Genomic DNA, 24,805 nt, shown 5'->3' with positions numbered 1-24,805 from the left:
AATAACTTCTAAAAAAAAAAAAATCCTTTGAATCAGAATTTCTTCTAAGTAAAGAAATCAGATAAAGCTCTGAGAACAGCAGAACCCTGAGCTGCAGAGATATGTGGAAACATTCAGCACTCATGATTTACTTGTTTCCTAAAGCAAGAGGCAGGAAGAGTTGGTATGAGATTAGAATGGTTACTCATCTCAGTGGCCAAATTAAAGATATTTATTCCATCTATATATATCATTTATTCAGGTGCAAAGATTCAAAAGCTGCTTTATCATACTTTTCTTCCACTCTTCTACACTCAGATACTGAATTATTATAAATAAAAGTAAAAAAGGAAAAAAATATTTCTCCTTCTGCTTCTTTAACTCATACATTTATTATCCTGAAGATTTCTCTATATAATTTTTGTTCAACAGTTGCCTTCTTACAGGGGGCTTTTCTTATCTCTCTACCTCAGAGAGCTGATGCTTTCACCCATTGAATCTGCTTTCAAAATTATCATGCTGAGCTAAAAATAAAAGTGGCCTTTGAGGTTTTCCTTCCACCCACCCTCGTTGAGGGGAGAGATAACAAAGGCAGGAAATCACCCAGTGTAATCTACATTCTTGTACAGCTTCAGGTGCTCAAATTTGCTGAAATAAAACAGGAGGGCAGGTGGGGAAATGAGCTGAAGGCAGAGGGAAGGGATGCACTGGAATTTGGAATGATGGGGGGATGATGAGCACTGGTGGGGAACAGGGGGCAGCCAAGGGAGAGATCAGGAAAAAAAAAAAAAAAAAAAGAATTCCTTCCCCTTCCTTTTTCTCCCTTTCCCCATTCTCACAGGACCAGGTTACCTGTGGCCACAAAATGCTCCTGCCTCCCAAAACCTCTTCCCTGTTCTCCTGCTGGGGAAGGGAACAGGACAAGGCTGAGCCACTGAGAAGAGAGAAAAGTCAGAGGAGTCCCCAGAATGTTTCAGCTGGATTCCTACACATTGACCCTTTCAGCAGCAGGACATGGTATTTGTGTGATAAGGGAGAGATTTCTATTTGGTGCATCTTCTGGAGGATAAATATTGCAGTTATCATAGCAGTAATATCAGTTGTAGCTAATATTTATTAACAAATGGCTGTTAAATATAGCTGAAGACTATATATATAAACTAAACTGGGTTTTTTTGTAGCCTGGCAAAACAATAAAAACAAGGCATAAACTCATTTGCTAAAATAATAGAATGCAGTACAACTCAGTTGTGCTGTGGTTCTGTGGAGTCAGAGGACTCCAGAATGTTTAGAGATGGCAATTTCCCCATGAAGTCACAGCAGGTTAATGAATGCTTCATTTGCTGACTTGCACTGCTAGTTTGTAGTGGTTTGTTTGAAGACTGCAGAATATCATCATTTAAATATGCTCTAATAGAGCAAAATTACTTCTGAAAACGCTGCATATGTTTGGATAAAGGCAGCCTCATATTTGCTCTGTGCAGAGTGTCCTGACAGAACTACAAATACCAGGAATTCTGAACTTTTGGGAGCAGCAGGAAGGAGCAGCCTGTCTTGGGGCTGAATTTGCAAACACATCCATCCCAACCACCTGTTCCAGACAAAACCCAGCCCCTCTCCTGAGCTTCTGCAAGGGGCTGCTTCTTCCAGAAATCAAGGACAACCTGAGCTCTGGGTTAACACTGGTTTAGATTTTTTTTCCCCCCTGGATCCAGCTATGAAGTTATTGATTACTGAATGATTGAGGAAACCTAAAGACTGATGACATTATTGTTAAAAAGAACCTTTCTTAACGTTTTATTTCCCTTTATTTTTCCTTATACTGTAAAATACCTTTTAAAATACTTTTTTCCCCTTTGAGCTGTTTATAGATGAACAAAGAGTGTAGTTTAGAGAGTCAGATCTGGACAGAACTCTAAAGAAATACATTATTAGACATTGCTAGTCAAGGATCCATCTTCAAGCTTTCATGTGCACAGTCCCAATGAAAAATAATATTATTTTACAATCAGTACAACATTTTGAAGCTACAGAAGGCAGAAATACTTATCCTGGCTTCTCTGATCAACCAGAAGCCACACAATCATCCTCAGAGTGATTTCCCAGCATTACTGCAAGGTAAGGAAAGCAGGTTTCCCATGTTACAGATACTTAAATAAAAAGCAAAGACAGAATTTATTCAGCAATTCAGAAAGGAAATAAAACTCTGAAGAAAGTAATGCTCATCCCTGACAGCACAGTTTTGTTTCTTTCTGCAAGAGCAGGAAGGAATAAATAAAACATGAGCACTTTTCCTGCAAAATTGGCAATAAAAGGTTCCTCCTCCAGTCAGTGGAGCTGAACACGTGTGATTCTCCCAGACTATCTTAATTATTCTACTTATCAGAGCAGCACTCAGACTGCCTGTCATCCCAAAAAAAGCATCTGGAACATCTGGCACATCCCAGCGTTCCCCCATTACACAACAGCCAGCTTTACATTGGTTTTGCACAGGTTTTAATTCTCAGCATGTTCCATTAAAGTTTCTATCGTTTGTCAAGCTGCCTCTGCAGCCCCAGGAACAGTTACAGAGCATTTCCATCACCCTGTGCCACAGGGATGTGCTACCAACTTCCTGGGATCAGCAAGAAGGGAATAAAAAGTGAGTTAAGCAAGTGTAGCAATGACTAACCCTAAAACACCATCGTGCTTCAAATTATCTTTAAAATAAAAAGTGACTCCTGCTCTGGCACTCTCAGTGAATACCCTAAAGCAGCCATTATTTCTGTTTTACTGTGAAGGGAACATTGAAATGAAAAGAATTGATCTTAAAGCTCATTAAAAATTAAGTCTTTTCAACACATTGAATTCTAATTCACAAAAAAAAAAAAAAAAAAAAAAAAAAAATAGAAATTCCAATCTATTCCCCAGTTTTTTAATATATCATACTACAAAGCAAAATATCAAATTACTCTGTAGATAATAGGCCTGGAACATTTATCACCAAGTAAAACCAGATGATACATCATTATCCAATTGGAGAATTTAATGTGGTAACCAGCAAATTGAATTTCAGAGCTTCAGAAAGTTGTGCAAGTTTGAGGCAATAAAACCACAGAGTTGAACACTGTGTGGATTTCCAGGCTGGATCTGAAATGAGAACTTCAATTTTCTCTTTTAAGATGGAAGTTGATTGCCAGAGGGCAAAATGGAACTGAGCAACAGGATAGGCACAGTTTTCTAGAACTTTTTGTAAAGTCCTAAAGATTTTTCAAGATTTTTTTCTGTTTTGTTTTATGGCAAGAAATGCAAAGTGAAAAATTTCCCAGGTCTGGTCTACTGAGCTGGAGTCCTGTGTGATAAGTTGATTTTCTGCAGAATGAGCTCTGGTAATACAAAATTAAAAGCAAGTTCAGGTTTTAACTCTACCCTTCTAAGCCCATATTTAGGCTCAACCTGGTAAATGATGTCACTTAAGAAGTGAAGCATTAGTAAACACAGAAAGTCATGTTCCAAGAGATACTCTATTAATTAATAATTATTTAGAACAGCCTTGCTAATTGTAATTGACTCTTGCTTAGGTTCTGTGACATTGCATATCAATTAAATTAGAGTTATAAATATATCCTGGAAGGGGGCAGTGTTTTTTGACAGGAATATTTTACTGCAACATGCTTCATGCATCATTTTATATCCTGGGCATGCTGCCAATATTGCATTACCTAAATATCCATTTTATATAGGAACTCTGCATCCTCCCAGCAACTTATGAAATCAGGCTAATTGTTTAATTTTGGGTTCCAAATCAACATTCCTTCCAAAGCAATAATCTAGTGGTGAATCTCTGCAATTACCAATTTTGCAAATCTTCCTATGTCTGGCAATTTAAACTACTCTTAAGTAAGTGGCTTTCTGTAATTTTTGGTTACATATTTATGGAAGGGCTTAGAAAATTAAGCAATGGCTAAGTGATGCTCAATTCCTCCTTCCATCAAGCCATCCTTGTTTGATTACAAAACATTATCACCTTCCCTTCACCAAAGATGATGAAAATCCTATTTATCATCTCTGATTCCCACAGCACTTATCCAGGCTGAAATTTTGATCTGTATCCAGAAGTTGTACTGGGCATGTGTTAAGAGGAGAGGATTTCATGGAAATGTGATTCCAGCAGTTCTGCACTTTTGCCTTCCATTGAAAAACACAGAGCAAAAGTAAGGAGAAAAAGCTAAACCAGTTTTGTCAACTTTTCTAATACAAATGTAGCAAAAGCTGTTTTAAGATGATTTAGTCTCATTATCCAGGAAAGGTTTATATATCAACATGCTTATAAAAATCCTGGTAACAACTTTAGATATTAAGGAAATGAGCTGACCTACTTAAAACTTGAATTTATATCTAAGAACACAACAACTCTCTGTTACTTTTCCTTTTTGCTATCAAGCTGCCATGAAATGTTCTTTGATATTTCACATTTTTGTTCTGGGTAGCTCTCTTTCAAGATAAAAATGCCCATTTTTTTTTTTTTTTTTTTTTTTTTGCTTGGCTTTTCAGAATTCTTTCAGTATTCCAAGTGGAAAGACGTTAATGTGAATGATTCTGTGCTGGCAGGAACCCACAAAATCTGTGTCAGCAACTCTGTACTTGTCGACTCAGTTCCTCTTGTATATTTATAAGGCAGTTGACAAAGTGCCTCAGATATTCTGATTCCTGTGATTATCTCCTGAAGGACTGCAAAGGTCTCTTTTAATGCTGCTCCAAGAATTTGTGGTGATAAAAGAATTAATGCTGCTCTGTCAGTCCATGAATTATCATTTTACCTGTGCTACCTCTGCAGTCACTGCACATGAAGCTGAGTTTGGAAACAGGGACTGCTCTGACTTTTTGGGTGGACCAACCACTCCATGTTATCTCTTCCAGGAAAACTCCTGTTTTCCAGTTTCCTGCTTTTCTTGTAGAGCTGACATTTTGTGTCATTTGGGTATTTTTAAATATTCAATTATCATACAATAACATACTGCTAATTTATTGCATAAATTAATTGCACGATGGTGTGGAAATCATGCAAGAAAATACAACTTCAGTTCTGAAATCAAGGGTGGAATTTGCATCACACCCCAAATGACCCATTTCCCTCTCTTCAGGACTCAGGTGAGCCAGCAAATCATCAACAGAATTCCAAAAACTGACTGAAACCTGCTGATTCATCTAGCAAGTTATGAAATATTGTTGGGGTTTGTTGCAGGGTTGTGTAACAATTTTCTCATTCATGCTAATACATTGCCTGCTGATTTCCTCTCCAGGTTAGAAATCCTTTGCTTTGACTTTGTGATACTGATAATCTCTGCCAGAGAGATTTTAAATCCACAATTTAAATAAATAAATTTAAATAAACAGTAACTCCATTAAATTCATCTGTTTTTACAAGACACAGTAATCAAAGTAGAAATACAAAAGCTTATAAATTAATGTATAATAAATCATTATCACAGGCTGAGTGCAGGATCCCCAAAGACAATACAGTCTAATTAAACTAAACTCAGTGAGACTGAGGAATTAAGAGCAGGATTTTATTAAAGCATCTGACAGCAAATGATTCTTGCCTTGTGTTTTGCTGTTCTGTCCTGACTTTTATGAGAAAGCTGTCATGATACTGACACTGAAAAAGTGACTTTGACGAGGAATTTGTCATGACACCATCACTGAGCAGCCGTTCTCAGACTATGAAATACAGCAGGAAAACATGAACTAAAACACTGCCTTTATGCCTGGATCAATCCTAAGAGGAGAACATTTGAATGCCTGGATCAATCCTACAGGAGAACATTCAAATACCTGGGTCATTCCTAAGAGAACATCTAATTCCTGGATCAATCCTAAGAGGAGAACACCTGAATTCCTGGATCAATCCTACAGGAGAACACCTGAATTCCTGGATCAGTCCTACAGGAGAACACCTGAATTCCTGGATCAGTCCTACAGCAGAACACCTGAATTCCTGGATCAATTCTAAGAGAACATCTGAATTCCTGGACCAGTCCCATAGGAGAACACCTGAATACCTGAGTCAATCCTCCAGGAGAACATTTGAATACCTGGGTCAATCCTAAGAGGAGAACACCTGAATTCCTGGGTCAATTGTACATGAGAACACTTGAATTCCTGGACCCATCCTCCAGGAGAGCATTTGAATACCTGGGTCAATCCTGCAGGAGCACACCTGAATTCTTGGATCAGTCCTAAGAGAACAGCTGAATTCCTGACCAACCCTACAGGAGAATACCTGAATTCCTGGATCAATCCTACAGGAGAACATTTGAATACATGGGTCAATCCTAAGAGAACGGCTGAATTCCTGACCAACCCTACAGGAGAACACCTGAATTCCTGGGTCAATCATTCATGAGAACACCTGAATTCCTGGTCAATCCTGCAGGAGAACAGCTGAATTCCTGGGTCAATCCTACAGGAGAACAGCTGAATTCCTGACCAACCTTACAGGAGCACACCTGAATTCCTGGATGAATCCTGCAGGAGAACATTTGAATTCCTGGACCAATCCTACAGCAGAACATTTGAATACCTGGGTCAATTCTACAGGAGAACATTTGAATACCTGGATCAATCCTGCAGGAGAACATTTAAATTCCTGCGTCAATCCTAAGAGAACACCTGGATTCCTGGATTTCTTACAGAGGGCCATTTGAATTCCTGGGTCAGTCCTAGGAGATCACTGAGCCCTGGGCAGCCCCAGAGGAGCAGGGTGGCACTCACATGGTACAGGGGCACGGTGTTGCTCTCTGCCAGCGAGAAGCTGAGCACGTCCTGCTGCCCTGGCTCCAGCCTGCTGCTCATGCTGGGGGCCAGCACCGAGGGGCTGATGGGGTAGCTGGGGTTCCCTGCCCCTCTGCCCTTTTTCCTGGACCTCCTGCCCGTGTCCCTTTTGTTGTCCTTCTGCGCCAGAGGCTCCTCCTGGATCACCAGGATCTTGTCATCGCTCAGGTACCGCAGCAGAGAATTCTCAGAGTCAGTGGTTGGAGGGGGAGAAAGGCAGAGAGAAATATTAGGAAGAAGAAACAAGCATAAAACCATTTTGACTGTCTGCAGACCATCACTTTGTGACTTTTTCCAGTTTAATGTCCAGGGAATTGCCTGGACCCTGCTCCACATTTACTGACACCATGGGTTGTGAAAGGGAGCAGACACAGAAAACATTACTGGGTTGTATCATGCAGGGAGCATCTCTGGGACCATTCCAGACAGCAGGATTGTAATTTCAAGGAATTTGACAAGCTGGAATAATGGTTTTAAGGAGATGTGCAGCACGCTTGGGCACAGTTTCAGAATGAGAGCTGGCCAAGCAACAAGTCTGTCTGTGTCTGTAACAGTGAAATATGAGCTAAACATACATCAACAGATTTGGAATAAATCAGAAAATGCTTGTGCCTTAAGTGAAATTTATTTTCTCTTGGAATGGAAGTTTACTGAAAAAGGTAGCTTAAAATCCTGTGTTGAACTTCAAGAAGATAATTCATTTTTTGTCACATTTTTAGGAGTCAAGTTGAATTCCTCTCAGCATCCAGACCATTCCTAAAAGATTCTAAAAAGACAGTATTCAAGAATGTTCAACAACCAGTGTCACAATAAATATGGTTGTATATTTGAAGAATATTCTTTTGAATGATATGATTTCTTTTTACCAGAGGAAATAAAGGAAGAAAGAAAATGTGCAATCACTTTTCCTTCTTGCAAAGTTCATAAATCCCACTGGGATCAATGGAACTTTATGTGATTAGAACTGCTGGTCTGAACACTGATGGTACAATTGCTGATTCCTGTTCCAAATTTTAATTCATACAGATCAGAATGTTCTCAAAGGATGCTACCTTGCATCTGTAACATCACTTACTGTTTCCTTGTGCAGATTTAGAGCTGATTGCTTTTAACACATATCTGAGTCTTCAAAGTACTTTTGCCCTTGATGTCTATGTTTCTTTATACTAGGATTAAATTCCTCCTACTAATACAAATTTTTAATTTTCAGAAATAGAAAGAGAAAATCAGAGACACTAAACAGACTTTTATATCCTATGTGAAACTCAAAAAAATTAAAAAAAAAAAGAAAAAAAGAGAAAGATTTTTTTTTTTCCTGTGATGCTCCTTAAGCAGCAACAAAGAAAAATATCTTGGAGAACATCAGAGAAAAAAAGATACTCACCTCTGCTTCCCCTCTTGTACATGTTCTGTTCCTTGGGCTCCCCTATCCAGCTGTACTCAGTGGGCATCGAAACTGGCCTCAAATCTCCTGGAAACAAGGCAAGGAAAACCAATATAATTTTTGAAACCTGGGACTGGAGGGCTGTAGGGTCAGTAATGTCTATAAATTCCAGGTGTTTATAAATTCCACTCCATTATCAGAGCTGTGGCCTTTAGGATCAGTGAAACATCCCAGAGCCTCCTCCTCACCACCCTGACCTCAAGGGAATCACCACCAACTTTGGTGAAATTCCTTGTAAATGTTAAACAGATTACAAATTTATTTGAGATCTGTGCTCTCTAAAACCTTGTACTCATTAAGCAGGTGTTGGGAATAGAGAAACAGATTTTAAGTGGATGGAAAATTGCTGTAGGAAAAGTAGAGAGAGAATTAATACAGATAAAACAACACAGACCTGTCAGGGAAAGGTATATTGAGATTTTCCCATATTACACGTTTGTGCACACCATGAAATTTAGTGTATAAATAATCCTATGGGGAAAAAACCCATATTTTCATTGTCTGCCTCTCAGCTGAGACCACCTTTAACTACAAATATAGGATTCAACTCCTAATCCTTAGAATGACAATATCAATTAAGAAAAAGACCTCAATAAATAAAAATAATAATCACTAATATAAAAATATAGAGAAACAAGATTATAAATTATATATAAAAAAGAAAATAGGCATAGTAAGAAGTGAAGATCAACATAACCAAACTGAGCAGTTTTTTCTGTGAAGAAAGGAAAGCTCTGCAGCTCTGAAATGGTTTATACATAAATACAGATACCACAGCACAACAGACATCAAAAATAGAAATTTAGGACAGGAATCACACAAGGCAAATGAACAAGTGATTTTGTAAACTGCTCATTTCACTTCCAAGTCCTTTCCCAATAAAAAGGAACCTATAAATTGTCTTGACACTGCAGCTTGGATATTTTTCTGAGGAGCAAAAAACTGTGTACAAGGATAGCAGAATAAATTGAAAGAAAGAAAATAATTATTTATGATGTTTTTGCCTCTAACACAAAAATGGAAGAGGTTTGATATGCATTGCCACAAGAGCTCTTTAGACCAGAGCATTTTAGAGTCAGAAAAAAAACAGAGTATAATGTTAAGTAAAACAAAAAATGCACTGCAATGTTAAAAACAAGCTTAATTTTCACAAACACGTTGAAAAAAAATGGATTTTTTATTTACCTTCTTGGATTTTGCACGTACTATCAAGACCCATCAGCTGCCTGAGTATCCATCCACCTACCAGCTGCAGAGGAGAATTATTTCTAATAATGGCTGGAATCCTGGAGAGTCCAGGGCTGGAATTTTGGAGCAGTAGTTTGTGTCAGCCCAAGCAATAATGAAAGTGGCTGCTTGGCCATGAAAGGCTTCAAAAGTTTTATTTTCATTTCTTTGCCCCTGGCTCTGTGGTTCCAGCACCAGTTTATTGGAGCTGCCATAAATCCTGTCTTTTTACTGAAAGACACATTGTCACTTTGATTGATATCACCTCTCACTCAGAAGGTACAAAACATCATTTGCATGTCTGTTAATCAATGGATTAATTAAATCTGTAGTTTTAAAAAAAATTCTGGTTTAGCAGTCATTTTTGAGAGAAAGGTGTATTTCAGACTTCAAAACCAAATTCCTTCCGGATTTCAATCAGAATTGTCCATCATAGACCAAAAAAAAAAAAATCTTGCATACTCCTGAGATTAGGCAGAGAGCCCAATATTTTAAGTCACCATGCAGCAAGAATTGATGAAAGCAAGCCAAATACACCCATCTGGCTCCAATTTTAATCACAGTTAAGATTTCTCTTTATCTTTCATTCTAATTTTGTTTTGAAGTGATGTCACTCCACAAGGAGATAAAGAGTGAACATTTCTGGCCCTAAGATGGAATTCTATTCTTCAGCATCACAGCTCTTTCAAGCACCAAGCAGTTACTAAAAATATCCTGTCTATAACAAAGATTTGTTAACATTTCCTACTCTGGAAAGGTTCTGTGTGCATATACACACCATCAAATCCATTTCACTTGCCATCTTTACCAGAAATCCAGCTGCAAGCAGCAAATTACAGCAGCAGGAGGGAAGTTGTGTGTAACTGATAAACACAAGATAAATACTGAGAGCAGGAGGCAGAGAAACTGCATTAAAGAACATCCCTGGTAGCAAACCCCACACCAGACTAAGCAGCAGCAGAATCAGTGACTGCAATGCTTTAAAATTTTCTTTTTTCCCCCACTGTTCTCCCTTTCAGCTGCTGTTGGATCTCCCACCAGAACCACTTTTGGGATTCTCTCCACTGAACTGCAGCAGGATTTTAGTACCTGTGCTCTTCACTGACACATTTTCCTTTACTGCTCTGAGCTTCTGAGAGGTTTTCCCTTTCCAAAATTTTAAAGAGAAAAACTTAAAAAGTTGTTGGGGCTTTTTAACAAAATGAGAGGAAAAAAGGTCTCAGAGAAGGTAAAAAAAGTACTCATTGATGGCTTGCCATATATAAATAAATATATATATTTCAGAGTATAGCAGCTACATAGAGAACACCATGGTCATTGCTTTCTTTGAGGCTCAGAAATAATGCCATTTTCCAAATCAGACATAATTCCAGGTTTCAAAAGAAATCTCCTATCTAAAGTCTGTAAGCTTTACAAAAACTGCCCCACTGCCTTGAAATTAAAGCCACTGAAAAGACATGGATCATACACTGCTGTATTTCAGCAGTATTTTTTCTCAAGTTCATTAAACACCAAGAAATTCACTTGAAACAAGGAAGCAAAATAATTTAGCAGTTAGTTTTCAACACCACCTTTTATAAGAATCCATTTACTCATATAGAAGCAGGTGTGATTGTTCACCTGTACACTCAATAGGGATTTATATACACACAATATTTTTTCTATAGAAAAAATGCACACAATTTTTTTCTATGAGAACCAGAGTTAATAATTATTTTAATAGCATTTATATATTTAAGCAATCCTCATCCCAAGATTTTGAAATAGTTCCAGCACTGGTGAGTGCACTGTAGGACATCCTCATGCCAGGAATGCAGTGCTGAATTTTGGAGGCCTTTCCATCTTTCAGACACTTTTATACCACAAGGCAGGCCCTTCACTGAATTTTAACAACCCAGAACATTGCAAGTGGAATAATCTCCAGGAGTTTTGGAGGGGAAATTGAGTAAACCAAGATGCTGGTTTATCCAAATAATATTAATTTAATTATCATTCAATGCTCCAATATGAGCTGTGAAATAACTGAATTAATAACTTGCTCCTGACCAGGAATGTTAGTGTGCAATTTTTCTAATTATTCCTTCATGTAAATTTGTTTGCATTGTTCAGAGCCAAGGGAGGAGGTTGAGGAAATCCATCCTACCATGAGTGGGGGTTTTCTCCCTTCTCCTGACTCCTGTGGCTCTGCTCCTGTCGTACTCAGAGCCCCCAGGGTGACCTTCCCCTTCCACCAGCGTGTAGAACTTCCCACTCTCGTGCTCCAGGAAATAGTTGGGAGACTCAGAGCCTTTCATCCCAGACTTCCCAAATTTGCTGATGTCGTCACAAGACATGATCCCAATTTCATCCCTAAAAACAGAAGGTGATGGAGAAATGAACCATTCAAGGTGAACTTCCAGCCTCTCCCCAATGCTACAAATAAAAAGTCTTGCAATTGAAATGCTGGGGGAGAAATTCATAAGTTCATTCAACAAACAAATTTCATTCAACAAATGTAAATGAACAAAACCATCACTAGGTGCCACTTTAATTGTGAGATAAAAATTCAGGAGTTTTCTAGGATCTGAAGGAGAACATAAGGAATTGTTTAATATGAGCAGACAAGGGTTGCCTTTGCAGAAATCCTTGATATTAAGATAGAATTAGACATATAAAAGTAAATCAAACTAAATTATTAAAGATTTCCTTAAATACTTCATTGATTTGGGACTAAACCCAAGTTTTGCTCACCTAGGTGGAAGTTAAATCATTCAAAACAATGATATGGTGCTTAATGCATTTTTAGCTCTTAATTTTATTAATTATTCAGCTTGATGGTGGGGCTATTCCTTTTGGCTTTTGTATTAATCTAAAGAAATCAAAGTGTAAAATTTTATTTTTCAAAACCTGAAATCCCTTAGGACATAAATACCTGGGGCCATAAAGTCCTGACATAGGGGAGAGAATGAAAACATCCTGGAGTGCAGAGTTGTCCATTTTTGAGGACATGCCCATGGTGCTGGTTGGGGTTGTGGAGCTGCTCGTGGGGCTGGTTGGAATCACAGGCTGTAAAAAACAAAAGGGGCACATGAAAAATAAATTAATGTTTTCTGTGCTGCAAGAAATGACAAAATCTCTGTGCATAATTTTAGGAATTTTGACCTCTTTTTTGGATTAGCCATTTTTTTTAAAGTTCTAATGTTTCTTCCAAAAAGGTGTCTAGTGAAACTCTCGACTTCAAGACTAGTTATGAAAGGAACTGATAAACGACCATTAAATTAATTTAAAAGCCACCTCAAGGGAAAATCTGAGACTCAATCAAAATATGATCTTTAATCAATGCAGAAAATCAATTATCTGAGGAGAAAGGACACAGTGTATTAAATGCCATTAATACAGAAGTTAATTACAGAACTCTGGAATACTTGTACTGAATGAAATGATCATGTTGGTTTCAGTGGAAGATTTATTGTTGGCAAGGACAGAACATCTTGATTTTTTTAAAGAAAGCAGAATTCATTGTCCTTTGGCTTTACAGCCATGGTGATACAAATTCATGTTCTACAGTAAACAGCAAAGAAATACAAATTCACCTAAACAATAAATAAACAGCCTTTAAGATGTTTACTTTTTAAACTTTCACGTGACTTTGAACACGATTTTTTGATTCAGATGTCATAGAGAAGCTCAAGTCAATGGTCTGCAAGGATAGAAAGATCTGTAAGATACAGAGATATAAACCAAGAATTTTTTTTTCAACCAAGGTTCAGTCTGTGTTGATATCAAGAAATAGAAAATATTTTTATTTATACAAGTTCTGCTTAAATAGATACAACCAGTTTTCTACAGGTGGAGGAAAACCTCAGATGAAAACTGACTCAAAATTTGGATTAAAGCTAAACACGAATCTTTTTCTAAACAAAAGGTTTTCTATCCTCCAGAGGTAAACACTGAAATATTTTTGAATGTAGTTCAAAAAGTAAAAGTAATCCTAAATACCAAGAAATGATTTTTTTTTTCATAAGGATGTCAGTCTGCAAAGTAGTAAAAATTGTATTAGTTCTCTGTGTTTGTTGTTAAACTAAATAATAAATGGTGTAATTGTTCTGGATCAATTAGTTATGACAGGAAGGATTATTCCAATTCGAAAAGTTCTGCAAATAAAAAGAAAAAATACAATAAATGTTGTATTTTATTTAAATAAAGTTCTAGTGTGCAGAGCACTATTTGATATTGCAAATGAAAAAAATATAATTTTATCCTGAGTGGGAAAATAATTAGACAGTTTATAAATTCAAATAATCTACTATCTCATAATGTCAGCCAGAGACAAAAGGGGGAAGTAGTGTCACTGAAAGAGAATGGAGCACAAATGAAAACTCTGCTGTTGTTAATTGAGCATCAAGGGAAACCCTCAAAAGCAAAGCAATACTACAACCAGGCCAAGTAATAAATTTTATAAGGCCTCACAGATTCTGTATCATCAATAATTCATAAATTACCTATGTGGTATAATTTTAAACTTAATTATTGTAGAAAAATATTAATAACCTCAGTAAGTGCCTTAAGCAACAATAGAAAACACAACAACTTTTAAATAAAACTTCCTGCTGTGCACCAAGCTGAAGTAACAAATATGTTTTCCAGTTCTTAAATCCTATTTCCTTTTTCCCTTCCCTAATTATGCTCTGCTTTTGTTTTGGTTGGTTTGTTTTTTTTTTAACCAGTACTAAATCAGAATGGAAAAGTTGCTGCACGTGTGGACACTTAAATATATGGGGTGCACCATGAAAATAGCATGGGCAGAGAAATATGTCTGGATTTGGACCTGGAAATACACACACCCATGTGTGTTATCCTGTTTTGTGACAGTCTGACTTTTGGTGAATGTTTCTTTCTCTTTCTGCTCCCACTGAGTTGTTTTCCTGCAGGTTGTTGCTGTTTGGTCATTCCCTATCCTACTTTTTTTTGTCTTGGTACAAACCCTGTGTTCTCTGCTTATCCCAAAACCTGTTCAGCTAAACCAGAATAAAACTGCAGAACAACAAACAAAAAAACCAACCCAGAAATTGTCAGCACATGGGGCTGCTCTGAAGTGTGAAAACTGCCAAAGCCAGGAAAGGAGAGGACACAGGAGAGGGAAGTGAGCTCAGTGCTTCAGCAGCAACAAGCTGTTGTGTCAGCTGTCCAGGAAGCACAGGCTCCTGTCATTAAACTGAAATTTCATCAGCCTGCTTCCAAGTCATTACTGACAATAATAAACAATCCCAGCTCCAGGTGAGAACTGCAGGAAACAGGCAAACCCAAAACCTGCGTCCTGAAACGGCTCCAGGTCCTGACACCAGCTTGTCTCTGAGGCAGGAAGAATAAAAGGTCTGAAACTGCTTTTCCACACCTCGTAACAGAAGTTATTCTTAAGATGTAACACTAGCAGGGCTGTTTTTGTTTTCCCAAGTGGTTTATATTTTAATTTAAATGTCTCACCCATTATTCTCTGATACTGAGGAAATACACCCCAGGAAGGAAACATTCCAAGCACCTTTTGCTCCTCAGGGGCTCATCAGGACATCACAGAACCAGAACTGCTGATAATTCCACAAAAGCAGCTTGGTGCACTTTCACTTTTCTGGCTACCACCACAAAGGTTGGCATTTTTGTTGGAAAATGCTGTGCCACCCATGCACACACTGCTCTCTCTGCCTCCAGATCCAGTGCTGCTCGTGAATTTGGATTCTCTAATGTACAAATATAAAGAGAGGAGCTCTCTGGAAGCCCTGTGCAATTGCAATTTCCATTTGGCTGCCCCTGGAGGCTCCATCTGAAGTTCACATGAGCATCTTGCTGGAGCAAAGGATGTTATTCCTGCAGCATTATGACAGAAAAATCCCCTCAGGTGTCACAGGGGAAGTCACAGGGAAAGAAAGGTGGCCCTAAATCCCCCTGTCAGCATTCCTGGGCTGCAGGATTACACAAACTCCTGAAGGGAAATCACTGTGCAGGATTCAGGCACTCTGAGAAATGAAAGAATTAGAAAATGCCAGGCAAGGAAGAAATCTGCCTGGATAAGCTTGAAGGGTTTGTTTTGTTTCATTTGTTTAAAAACCATTCAGAAACACACCAAGCAGACAAAACAGCTCTGGGAAGTTTCCACATTATGGAAGTGCATCAGCTTCTTACAGGATATTATATGGGATTAAAGACAATCATCAACCTTAGTGACTTAGTGTCCAACCTTTCCTTTAAAAATGACATTTTGAGTTCAGTGTTTCAGCTAGTTTTTCTTGCTGTAGAAAGCAGTTGTGATGTTCACAGCTGTCTTTATTTTTTTTTTCATCAGCAAGCTTTCAAGGAATGGGCACACAAAAAAAATACCAGAGGTTCTGTTATCCCTGCTACCAAAACCTCCAACTGGATGAGAGGTGTGCAACAGAAGCAGAGTTCTCCTGGAATTTAATGGATCTGACACACTTGATTACAAACAAGCAGTTGACAGACTGTGAAATAATGGAAATAGGGAGGCACTGCTGCCTCTGCCAGGCAGAGCAGCCACTGAACCTTGCTCTTCATAAAATGATCTGTAAATGTTCTTTCCTTGTCTGAATTCCTCTGGCTCCCAGAGCCACCAAAACATGGAGAAAACAATCTGATCCTTGCCACACTTATTTACCTCAGCACTCTGCTCCAGAGGAGTTTGGGACAGGCTCCTGTTCCTTTCTCTGGAAGGTAAAATTTCAGTGTTTTCTGCTAATAAAGGATTTAGCAGGACACTGCAGCATTGCAGCAGCACCTTACCTGCAGTGCCAGGGGCTTCCACCTCACATTCTTCAGCAGGGCAGGGGCAGAAACCAGGGTGTTCTGAGGACGTTTTTTCAAGGTTAAAATCACTCCATTTGGGTCTTCCCACAGTGCATTTACTAGGTTCTTTAACTGCCAGCCAACCTAAGGAAAAAGTCCATAATTGAATTTTGAGAGCTTTCCATTAAACCTGAAATGTGAAGGAAATGTTCTGTTAACCACTAAGTTCTGTTACAACCTGCAAACACAAGCAGCTTTTATAAACCCTGTTGGTCTGAAATCATGCTGCTGCAGCTGGATTTTTTTTTTCCCTTTAGCCATATCCCTGAACAAGATAAGGCAGAAGTGAACACTGTTATCCTTTCAATAACTTGTGAGATCACTGAATATTTTAAATCAGAAAATGAGGTGTAAGAGTCATGAAATCTTTTCAGTCTGAGTTGCAACAGTGAGCACTGAGGAGGAAACCAGACTGGGAGAACATAAGTAGCATGTATGTAAGAGCTGTAAGACCCTGACTGGAGATAATAATAATTAAATAAATAAATAAATAAATAAATAAATGAAATAATATCCTTTAATAAATGATCCTTTCTTGGTTTACCTGTACAGCCCCTGAGTCTCCAAGTTACTGTAAATTGCAAACACAGCCATAAAAAAGGACATCACTGGTACTGTAAGGATGTACCACTCACAAAAAAAAACTAACTTAGAGACATTTCTTAATCATCTAGATTATTTAAATAGGTATTTACCGTGAATATTTATACACAAAAAAAATTATTTATACACAGAAAAATTATTTTTAGGGCTTTTCTCTTTCCTCTGCCCTTTCTGTCCCAGTCAAAGCAGATTTTTGGAGCAATAGTACATGGCCATGGTCCACACAGCAATTCCCAGACACAACCTTCCCAAGGCAACTGCAGCAGCCAGGAAATGAACTTGGGGGAATGAAGAGCTCAGTGAATCCCAGAGCAGGAGCAGCACCCAGAGATACCAGCAGGAAATATTTTATACTGGCCATGTTTGACCTGTCAGAGTTCACTAATAACATTTTAATCATCATTTATCTTCTGACCAAAGTGTGAATTCCCACTGCTATTAAAACCCAGGAAAATAAATTATTTAGGTGCTCAGACACAGAGCAGTCTACATTCATCCCCTTGTTATATCAGGTGGAGTTTATGATTTCCTCTTAGAGGAAGAAAATATCTGATTACATAAAAAGGAGAAGGGAAAATAATAGAAGACAACCTGCAAGAGATTTGAACTAAAATCCTCTCCTAAGGGCTGAAGAGAATTTGGGATACCAACTGTAAGCACAGTGGGCCAAAGCCAGGATCCCACTGTGATCCCCACCTGGGACAGAACTGCAAGAATTCCAGAATTCCAAAAAGGATTTTAAAAGCTTTTAAAAGTTCTGTTCTATTTTTAATGCTGCTGTTCTATTGAAAACTTTCTAAAAAGGAAACCAGAAAACAGCAGTAATTGTAAATAGGTCACATCCAAACAAATGCAAGGATGGCAGCTTGCAGCCCAAAACCTCCTCCAGTTTGGGCTGTATTTATTAAAGGACAGGAGCCATATTTTTTTTTTTTTTCTCTTTTACTCAATTATAGAAATCAAATGGAACTCTCTTTTATTTTTATAGATTGATGGAATTTTCAGATTGCTGAAATCCTTAGAGTTCCGTGTGCTCCTTTTAGGAAAGAATGATAAATAATTAAGTTAATGATAAATTATTCCAATGAGAACCTTAATGACAAAACCATTAAATTCCAAGATCTATCAGAGAACAGTCTGCAGTCATTACTACTGGGCAATGATAAAATGCTCTCAGGAATTTGGACAAGTTATTATAAATTGTATTACTAAAAATACCTTCGAAAAAAGAGAAGTCATTACAGTGGATTAAAAATCTTAGTTGAAAACCAGTCCTTGAGTCAGGTTTTGACATTTACTCCTAAAGAATCAGTCTTTAAAGCAATTACTGACTTCTAGCTCTGGTAAATGCATTCTCCAGAAAGGTATTTTGCTTCTTCAAGTTTTTTAGCACATTTAGTCAAAATCAAATTCTACAAAAGGGGTTAAGATATTTCAGCAAGGCAAGTTTAAAATTAGAATAATGAAGAAATGAAAGACCAATGTGATACTTTTTATTTTCCTCCATTAATGAAAAAGAATGCTAATTTAGATGCTAAAGATGGAAGAAACCCAGAAGAATATAAAAGAATTCACTAAAAATGATCAGAGAAAGGCAGATGTTTGAAATTTTTATAATTTACACTTCAGATTGCCACAATCATTACTTTTTATTTGTTTGTAAATCTTCAGTGTAGAAAGAAGAGGTCCAGGTAAAAAGTCTATATTAAAGGATTTGTTAGTTTTCTCATAGAAACTATGTGGTGGAAATTTAAGAATAAAGCAACCTAAAAAATAATAGTTCCAAAAATATTAATTGCTAAAATAAAAAATTCCTTTACCAGGAAATTCCACAATGCTGAGGTAATTTTGTAGACCCAAACCTGATAATTTTTTTAGCTGAGACTCCTTCACTAATGTGTTCAGAAAAACATGAAAAACATAACCCACTTTCATTAACAGCAAAGCAGGGTTTTTTAGTTCTCTAATATTTTCTTTAGACTCTCCTCATAATGACTTTGCTCCTTCTCATTCAGAAGATCTGGATTTGCATGAATGGGATTTGGAATGCATCCTACCAGCAGTAGGGATTTCAGCATCATTATAAATCCAAACTCTGTTCGTGCTGGAAAAGCACCTTTTCTCCCTTTTGAAAAGAAATCCTACCTGCCTGGGGATGACTCACTGCAGATCTGTATTAAAAAAAAAAAAAAAATACAAAAATTTCCTACAGATGCACACAAAAAATAAAAATCAGTGCATTTTTGGGTGTCTGCATGAAGTGCATGATATATTTGTCTATCAAAGGGAACTGAGAAAACAGCTGAAGTGTTTGACATGGTGCTGTTTATCAGAGGATTCCAGGGCTCTGAACCCACAGCAGTTATTCACCTCCCTGCCAATTTCTTCCAGACACATTATACCTGTTTGTTGTGGTTGGAATTTAGAAGCAAAATTCAGCTCAGATGGTGGAACTGGGAGTGCACAGGGGAGAGAGGAATCTGTTCCTTTCTCTGCTTCCCCCAAAAATTATGGGGACAAGGCAGGAATGGGGTTCCTCAATTCATTCACTGCCTTACCAAACCCTCCCAGGACTCTGAAAAATGGAAAAATTTAAGAAATACAGAACCACAGAGTGCACCCCCAAGGAAGGGAGGTGACACCTTAATTTGCTTGGGGGGCTTGTGCCTGTTCTGCTCCCTGGATCACCTCCAGCTTTGCTGTTACCTGGCGTGGGGAGACACAGAGCAATAACTAAACAGCAATTTAAAAGCTCCCTTGTCAGGCATTTGGTCTGGAAACCAGTTGTGCCAAATATTTTCTAAATATTTATATCCTACTATATTGCACAGCACCTGAAAACAAGAAATTCTGCTCTGACTGCAGTAACCCCTCACAGGAACCAGGACAGATGTTTCCCCTCATGACTCTCCAAATACATAAGCAAAACCATCTGGATATTTACTTGAACCTGCAAAGTTTGACCTCTCTTCATATTTGCATTAAAAAAGAACCCAGCTTGTGTAAACCCAACTTTTTTTAAGGAAGCAGACTATCAGCTTTTCATATTTTAAGTAATTCATTTTGCTTCGTTAGGGAATTAATCAAGGGAGCTGGTTTGATTAAGATGGAAATCAGAAATTATTATTAGACAAAAATGTGCTGGAAGATCATAAGATGTTTTCTGTCACTGAAGGGGAAGCTCGTCATTAACACCTGTAGCTGATTCACTCTCATTAATATTCGAGCTGCTCCTAACAATAATTGATGATGGAAAACCAAATGTTCTCCCATTATCTTACACAGTTATTTCCATTAACTAGCAGAGAAACACAGCAAGAATCCAAGAAGAAGCAAGATCTGCTACTGGAAGAGAGGCTTTACTGAGCCTTTATGAAAGGCAGAATGTGGAGAATAAGTAACATGTGGCACTTTGTTTGGAAACAGAAGGACATCTTTTGGGGAAAGAAGTTCAAATTCTCATGACATCTTTTGTCCTTTTTTATTTCTTTTTCCCCTGCTTGCATTTCCCCACACAGAGTGTGCTGAAACACAGATGGTGTGACCTGGCACTACATTTTACAGAATTACCTCCACCTAAAATGAGCTCCCATTAGGACTCATATTTACAATTCAGCAAACAGACACCAAGGGGATTAATTCAATGACTGTCTTCACACAAATAAATTAGTGCTGAAATTATTTCATTGTGCCAGGCTCTTGACACACTTAATTTCAAGCATGCAATTTGACAGTGAACAGTAAGAGAGGGCATTAGGCTGCTGATCATGTATTTAAATAATAAAGGATATTTGGGGTTTGAAGGGAAATTTAAAGGTCATTTAGTCCAACCCCCCTGCCAGGAGCAGGGACATTCTCAAGTGATTTTCTCAGAGCCCTGTCCTGGCCTTGGACACTTCCAGGGATGGGGCAGCCACAGCTTCTCTGATCAACCTGTGCCTGTGTTTCACTGCAGAAAAAATTCTTCCTTATCTGTGCTCCAAATCTCCCCTTTTTCAGCATAAAGTGGTTTCCCCTCTATGACAGACCCTAAAAAGTCTGTCCCCATCTTTCCTCCAAGCCCTTGAAAGCCCAAGATCCGTCATTCCAAAAAACAACCTCAAGTGTGAAAATGCAACTACTTTAGCTCAAACCAGCAGCTGCTTCAAGAGAATATAAAAACCATGGAACAGCACAGATTTATTACAGATCTTTCTGTGGCCTCTTGCTCTGGCACAGCAGTGTTTTCTGCCTTGAGGGGTTGTTTCTCTTTCTGGTGCTTATTGCCTCTGTCTGTGGAGAAAGAGGAATTCTGTCTCAGCCCCAGCTGGCTGAGTTAACCAAACTGAAATCCTTAAATTATTTCTCTTCCTATGAGACAGATGACACATTTTCCTTTTCACCCATTACATTTCTTTAATGCTCCTATCTAAGTTAACACCTCTGATAGCTGTAAATGACCTCAAGATCACACAGTATTTCAGACAAGCTATTACTAATGTCAAGACAATGGTGTCCAAACTCAGCTTCTCCTGGAAACCTGTTCCTGATTAATTCCAAGTTCATCTTTGCCATTTTCAGTCACATCAGCTCTATGGTGCTCAGTTGGTTTGGGATTAATTACTACACTCTGACTCTTGGAGTTTTGCCAGGTGCTCTTGAGTAACATCAAGCTTTCAACAGGAATTACTAAAAGCCTTATTATTGCTCTCTGTCCTACGAAATAACCTTCAAATCCTAACCCTCACAAGAAAAAAAAAAAAAAAAAAAAAAAAAGGAAAAGAAGAAGAAGACAGAAATTCAATTCAGTTTTCCCTTATTTACAAATCAATTCTCAAAATATTTTACAGGTGGTAAGGTAGATGAACCAATATTTATTTGCTCTCCAATATTTTCATTGTCTGAAAAACTATCCAAAAAGGAACGTTAACACAATTTAATTTTCATCATTTTATGCTGAAAAAGAGTTGCAATATAAAATCTACTATTTCAACTAAACAGCAGAAAATACACCACCTAAGGAGTAATTGTTAATTTTGCAAACAAAGAAGTGCTACACTCGCATCCTTAGTATTTCTGTATAATTTTATGGGAGAGGGAATAAAAATCTACAAGGCACTGGCAGAAGTGGTGCCTGTTGTTATTGTAGGGAAAAAGAAAAAATTAGGGTGGCAGTAATTTAGAATTTATAACTTAAAGTTCCTTATGCTGTTTTATTAAAATCTTATAAGCAAGAAGAACAAGCAGAAAAGCAAATAAGGAAATTGGATAATGATTAAATGATCTTAACAGCCAGTGGTGAATTGCCTGCTTTAATTAATTTCTTGCTTAAAGTACTATTATTTTTTCTTTGATCTTTGTAATTGTATTACAGAGTGGTCCTTGGTTAGACCAGATTCCACGTGGAAAGGCTTTTATTCCTCACTTTTTCAGTTGTTGCATTACATAATTTGGAAGCACCTTTCCATTAATAACTCCTGAACACTTTTTAACTCACCTCTCCATTGAAAAGCTCTTGGGAAGGTAAAATAAAACTTTACAAAGTTGTGACAATTCCCTGGGGAGTCTGTTCAGTGCCCAACCACCCTTTGCAGGGAGAACATTTTTCCTGAAATCCAACCCAAGCCTCTCCTGGAACAGCTCCAGGCTCTGTAATCTCATTTTCACTCTCTCAGCACCACAGTTCTGCCCTAGCCATGAGTGAATCCTTGCCCTGGACAGCTCCACAAACTCCCTGTGAAAAATGCAGAGTGCAACAGCTGGAATTTAAAGAGGATGTTGAGGAGGTCATGCATTAGGATGACAAACTGGAAGTGCTCAAATTATCCACCTTACTAAAAAAAAAAAAAAAAAAGTGATGAGCTAATTTGATTGCATCCTGAAAATACCTAAAAGAGAAACCTGCTCTCCAATTTAAGAGGTAAAAATACATCAAGATCAAAGGACTGCAAGCTTGTGCCAGACAAATATAGACTACAAATAAAATGACTTTTTTCCCCCCAGCAATGAGAATAATTAACTACCGGAACAATTTATTACAGGTTGTGGGAACATCAATGAAAGTTTAAAAACTCAAATGATCATATTAAATGAATATGAATTTATCTAGAAAATACACTGGCCTAGTTCAGTCAAAATCAGAATAAATGGTGCTGGCAGTCAGCTGTAGGATTGGGATCTGCTAAAAGAGATCCACACTTTCTCTGCTCAGGAAAATATTTCCAGCAGTGTCAGGACAAAACAACACTCTAATCATCATCAGAACAGGTTCTTCCAAAAACAATGTGTTGAAGGGGATTTATATTTGATATAATATAAAAGATTGGAACCAAAATGCTACAGAAACATCAATCTTAAACAAATGGATAACACAGATAAAATCTTCTCTGGAAAACCTGTGGGAACACCAGAGATCTGCAAGTTCTCTGACACCCCATTCATTATTTTCAAATGGGTTACACCCCCTTTTATGAGCTAATATTAGAATATTGATTATGTGGAAATTTAATGAGCTGTTGCCTTTGAATAATTCCAGTCCACTAATGGAAATAATGCTAATTATAAGCAAAATATGGATCATCATAATGTGGTAACTCTGGGGAAGGGGGAGCACAGCTGAGGGTGGTTTGCAAGGAGTGCCAGAAGTGACTTAAAGGACACATTAGAGATCTAAGGGATATTTAAAATATTAAAACTTCTAATCCATGAGGGGTGAGAGTGGGACATTTCACCTCTGAGCCATGCAAACACTCACTATTACTGCCTGATTTTCCAAACTGAACACCTAATGAGACTTTTCAAAGCAAGAATAAATTTCCAAAAGAACCAGTGCCATTTACCTTTTTCCTTGGCTTCTTAGAAACTTCAGAATGAATAATTAATATATTATATGGGGGTTTTTTAGGAAAAAAAGTCTTTTATGGCACTTGACACAGCTGTTGGTCCTGTGCCCTCAGGTGGAAAGGGATTACAAGTATCAACCACCTTGAGCCTGCTGTGATAACAGACATGGAAAGAGTTGCAAAAAAAGCCAATTCTTGAGAAGCTGAATGAGGGATTTCACCTATGGGAGTAAAGATTAAATCAGATCTGTCACTTGAAGAGTGTGTTTGATGGAGAAATCCAGTCTAATACATATTTCAGCTTGTAACTATGACAACTCTCTAATACAGATAAGAGCTGTGTGTTGCATTAACATTTAATGTGTAAATGAATAAGTTATACTTCTTTTCAAGAGAAAATATTTGCTCTCCAATCATAAGATTTTAATGGCCAGCCTTTCATATTTCCACTTCACACAAGTGACAGACAGAAAGAAATTTCTTAATTTTGCAGCTGCTTTGTCTGGAGATGGGGTTCACCAGGACTAAGTGAAATAGTTAAATCAGAAGTTTCTTAGGAAGTCATCATTGTCCTTGTCACAACTCATGCCTAAGAAATAATAAATAAATACCAGTGTTCCTTTCACCTGTAGCTCCAGCAACACTGGACTATTTAAATTATATTTAAATTACATACTGAGGTCCAGCATCCACGTGCTTATGGATATCTTAAAAATAAATCTCCATCTGAGAATTTCAATGGCAGATTTCAATCAACATTTAAATCATTTTTATATCTTCCCTCCAACAAAATCAGAATACATGGCTGCTACAGCACTTCTGCATTATTAATCTGGATCCTGCATTAAGCAGAATGCAAAATTCTATTCAAGAGAAGTTAAACCAGCTGGCAAGTGCATAATGAGAAGTCTAAGAACTTCAAGGAAATATTCTTGGATCTCCTTATATAAGAAGAGTATGATGTTGAACAGCAGCTGTGCAAAATGTAAATTTGGCTTAATCCCTCAGGGCTGGTTACAGACTCAATTTGGGCCTTTTCTTGTTGAGAATAAGCAGTGAATATGACATTTAAAAAGACATAAAT

At 37.7% G+C, this 24,805-nt stretch overlaps 1 protein-coding gene across 1 annotated transcript in view; it reads right to left on the bottom strand.

Annotated features, from left to right (window-relative positions):
• Positions 1-24,805, bottom strand: part of LOC130253067 (connector enhancer of kinase suppressor of ras 2-like) — a 166,439-nt gene that overhangs the window by 41,434 nt on the left and 100,200 nt on the right. Inside the window, exons 9-14 of the mRNA XM_056491344.1 lie at positions 16,235-16,381; positions 12,375-12,508; positions 11,607-11,812; positions 8,173-8,263; position 7,117; positions 6,733-6,978 (exon numbers count right to left, since the gene is read on the bottom strand). Coding sequence (XP_056347319.1) covers positions 6,733-6,978; position 7,117; positions 8,173-8,263; positions 11,607-11,812; positions 12,375-12,508; positions 16,235-16,381 — 825 coding nt within the window. The remainder of the gene's footprint in view (positions 1-6,732; positions 6,979-7,116; positions 7,118-8,172; positions 8,264-11,606; positions 11,813-12,374; positions 12,509-16,234; positions 16,382-24,805) is intronic.

Source organism: Oenanthe melanoleuca, chromosome 4A (genome assembly GCF_029582105.1).
Source record: "Oenanthe melanoleuca isolate GR-GAL-2019-014 chromosome 4A, OMel1.0, whole genome shotgun sequence".
NCBI classification, from domain to species: Eukaryota; Metazoa; Chordata; class Aves; order Passeriformes; family Muscicapidae; genus Oenanthe; species Oenanthe melanoleuca.
The sequence above is the reverse complement of the archived record's forward strand: the minus strand, read 5'-3'. Positions and strand labels throughout refer to the sequence as shown.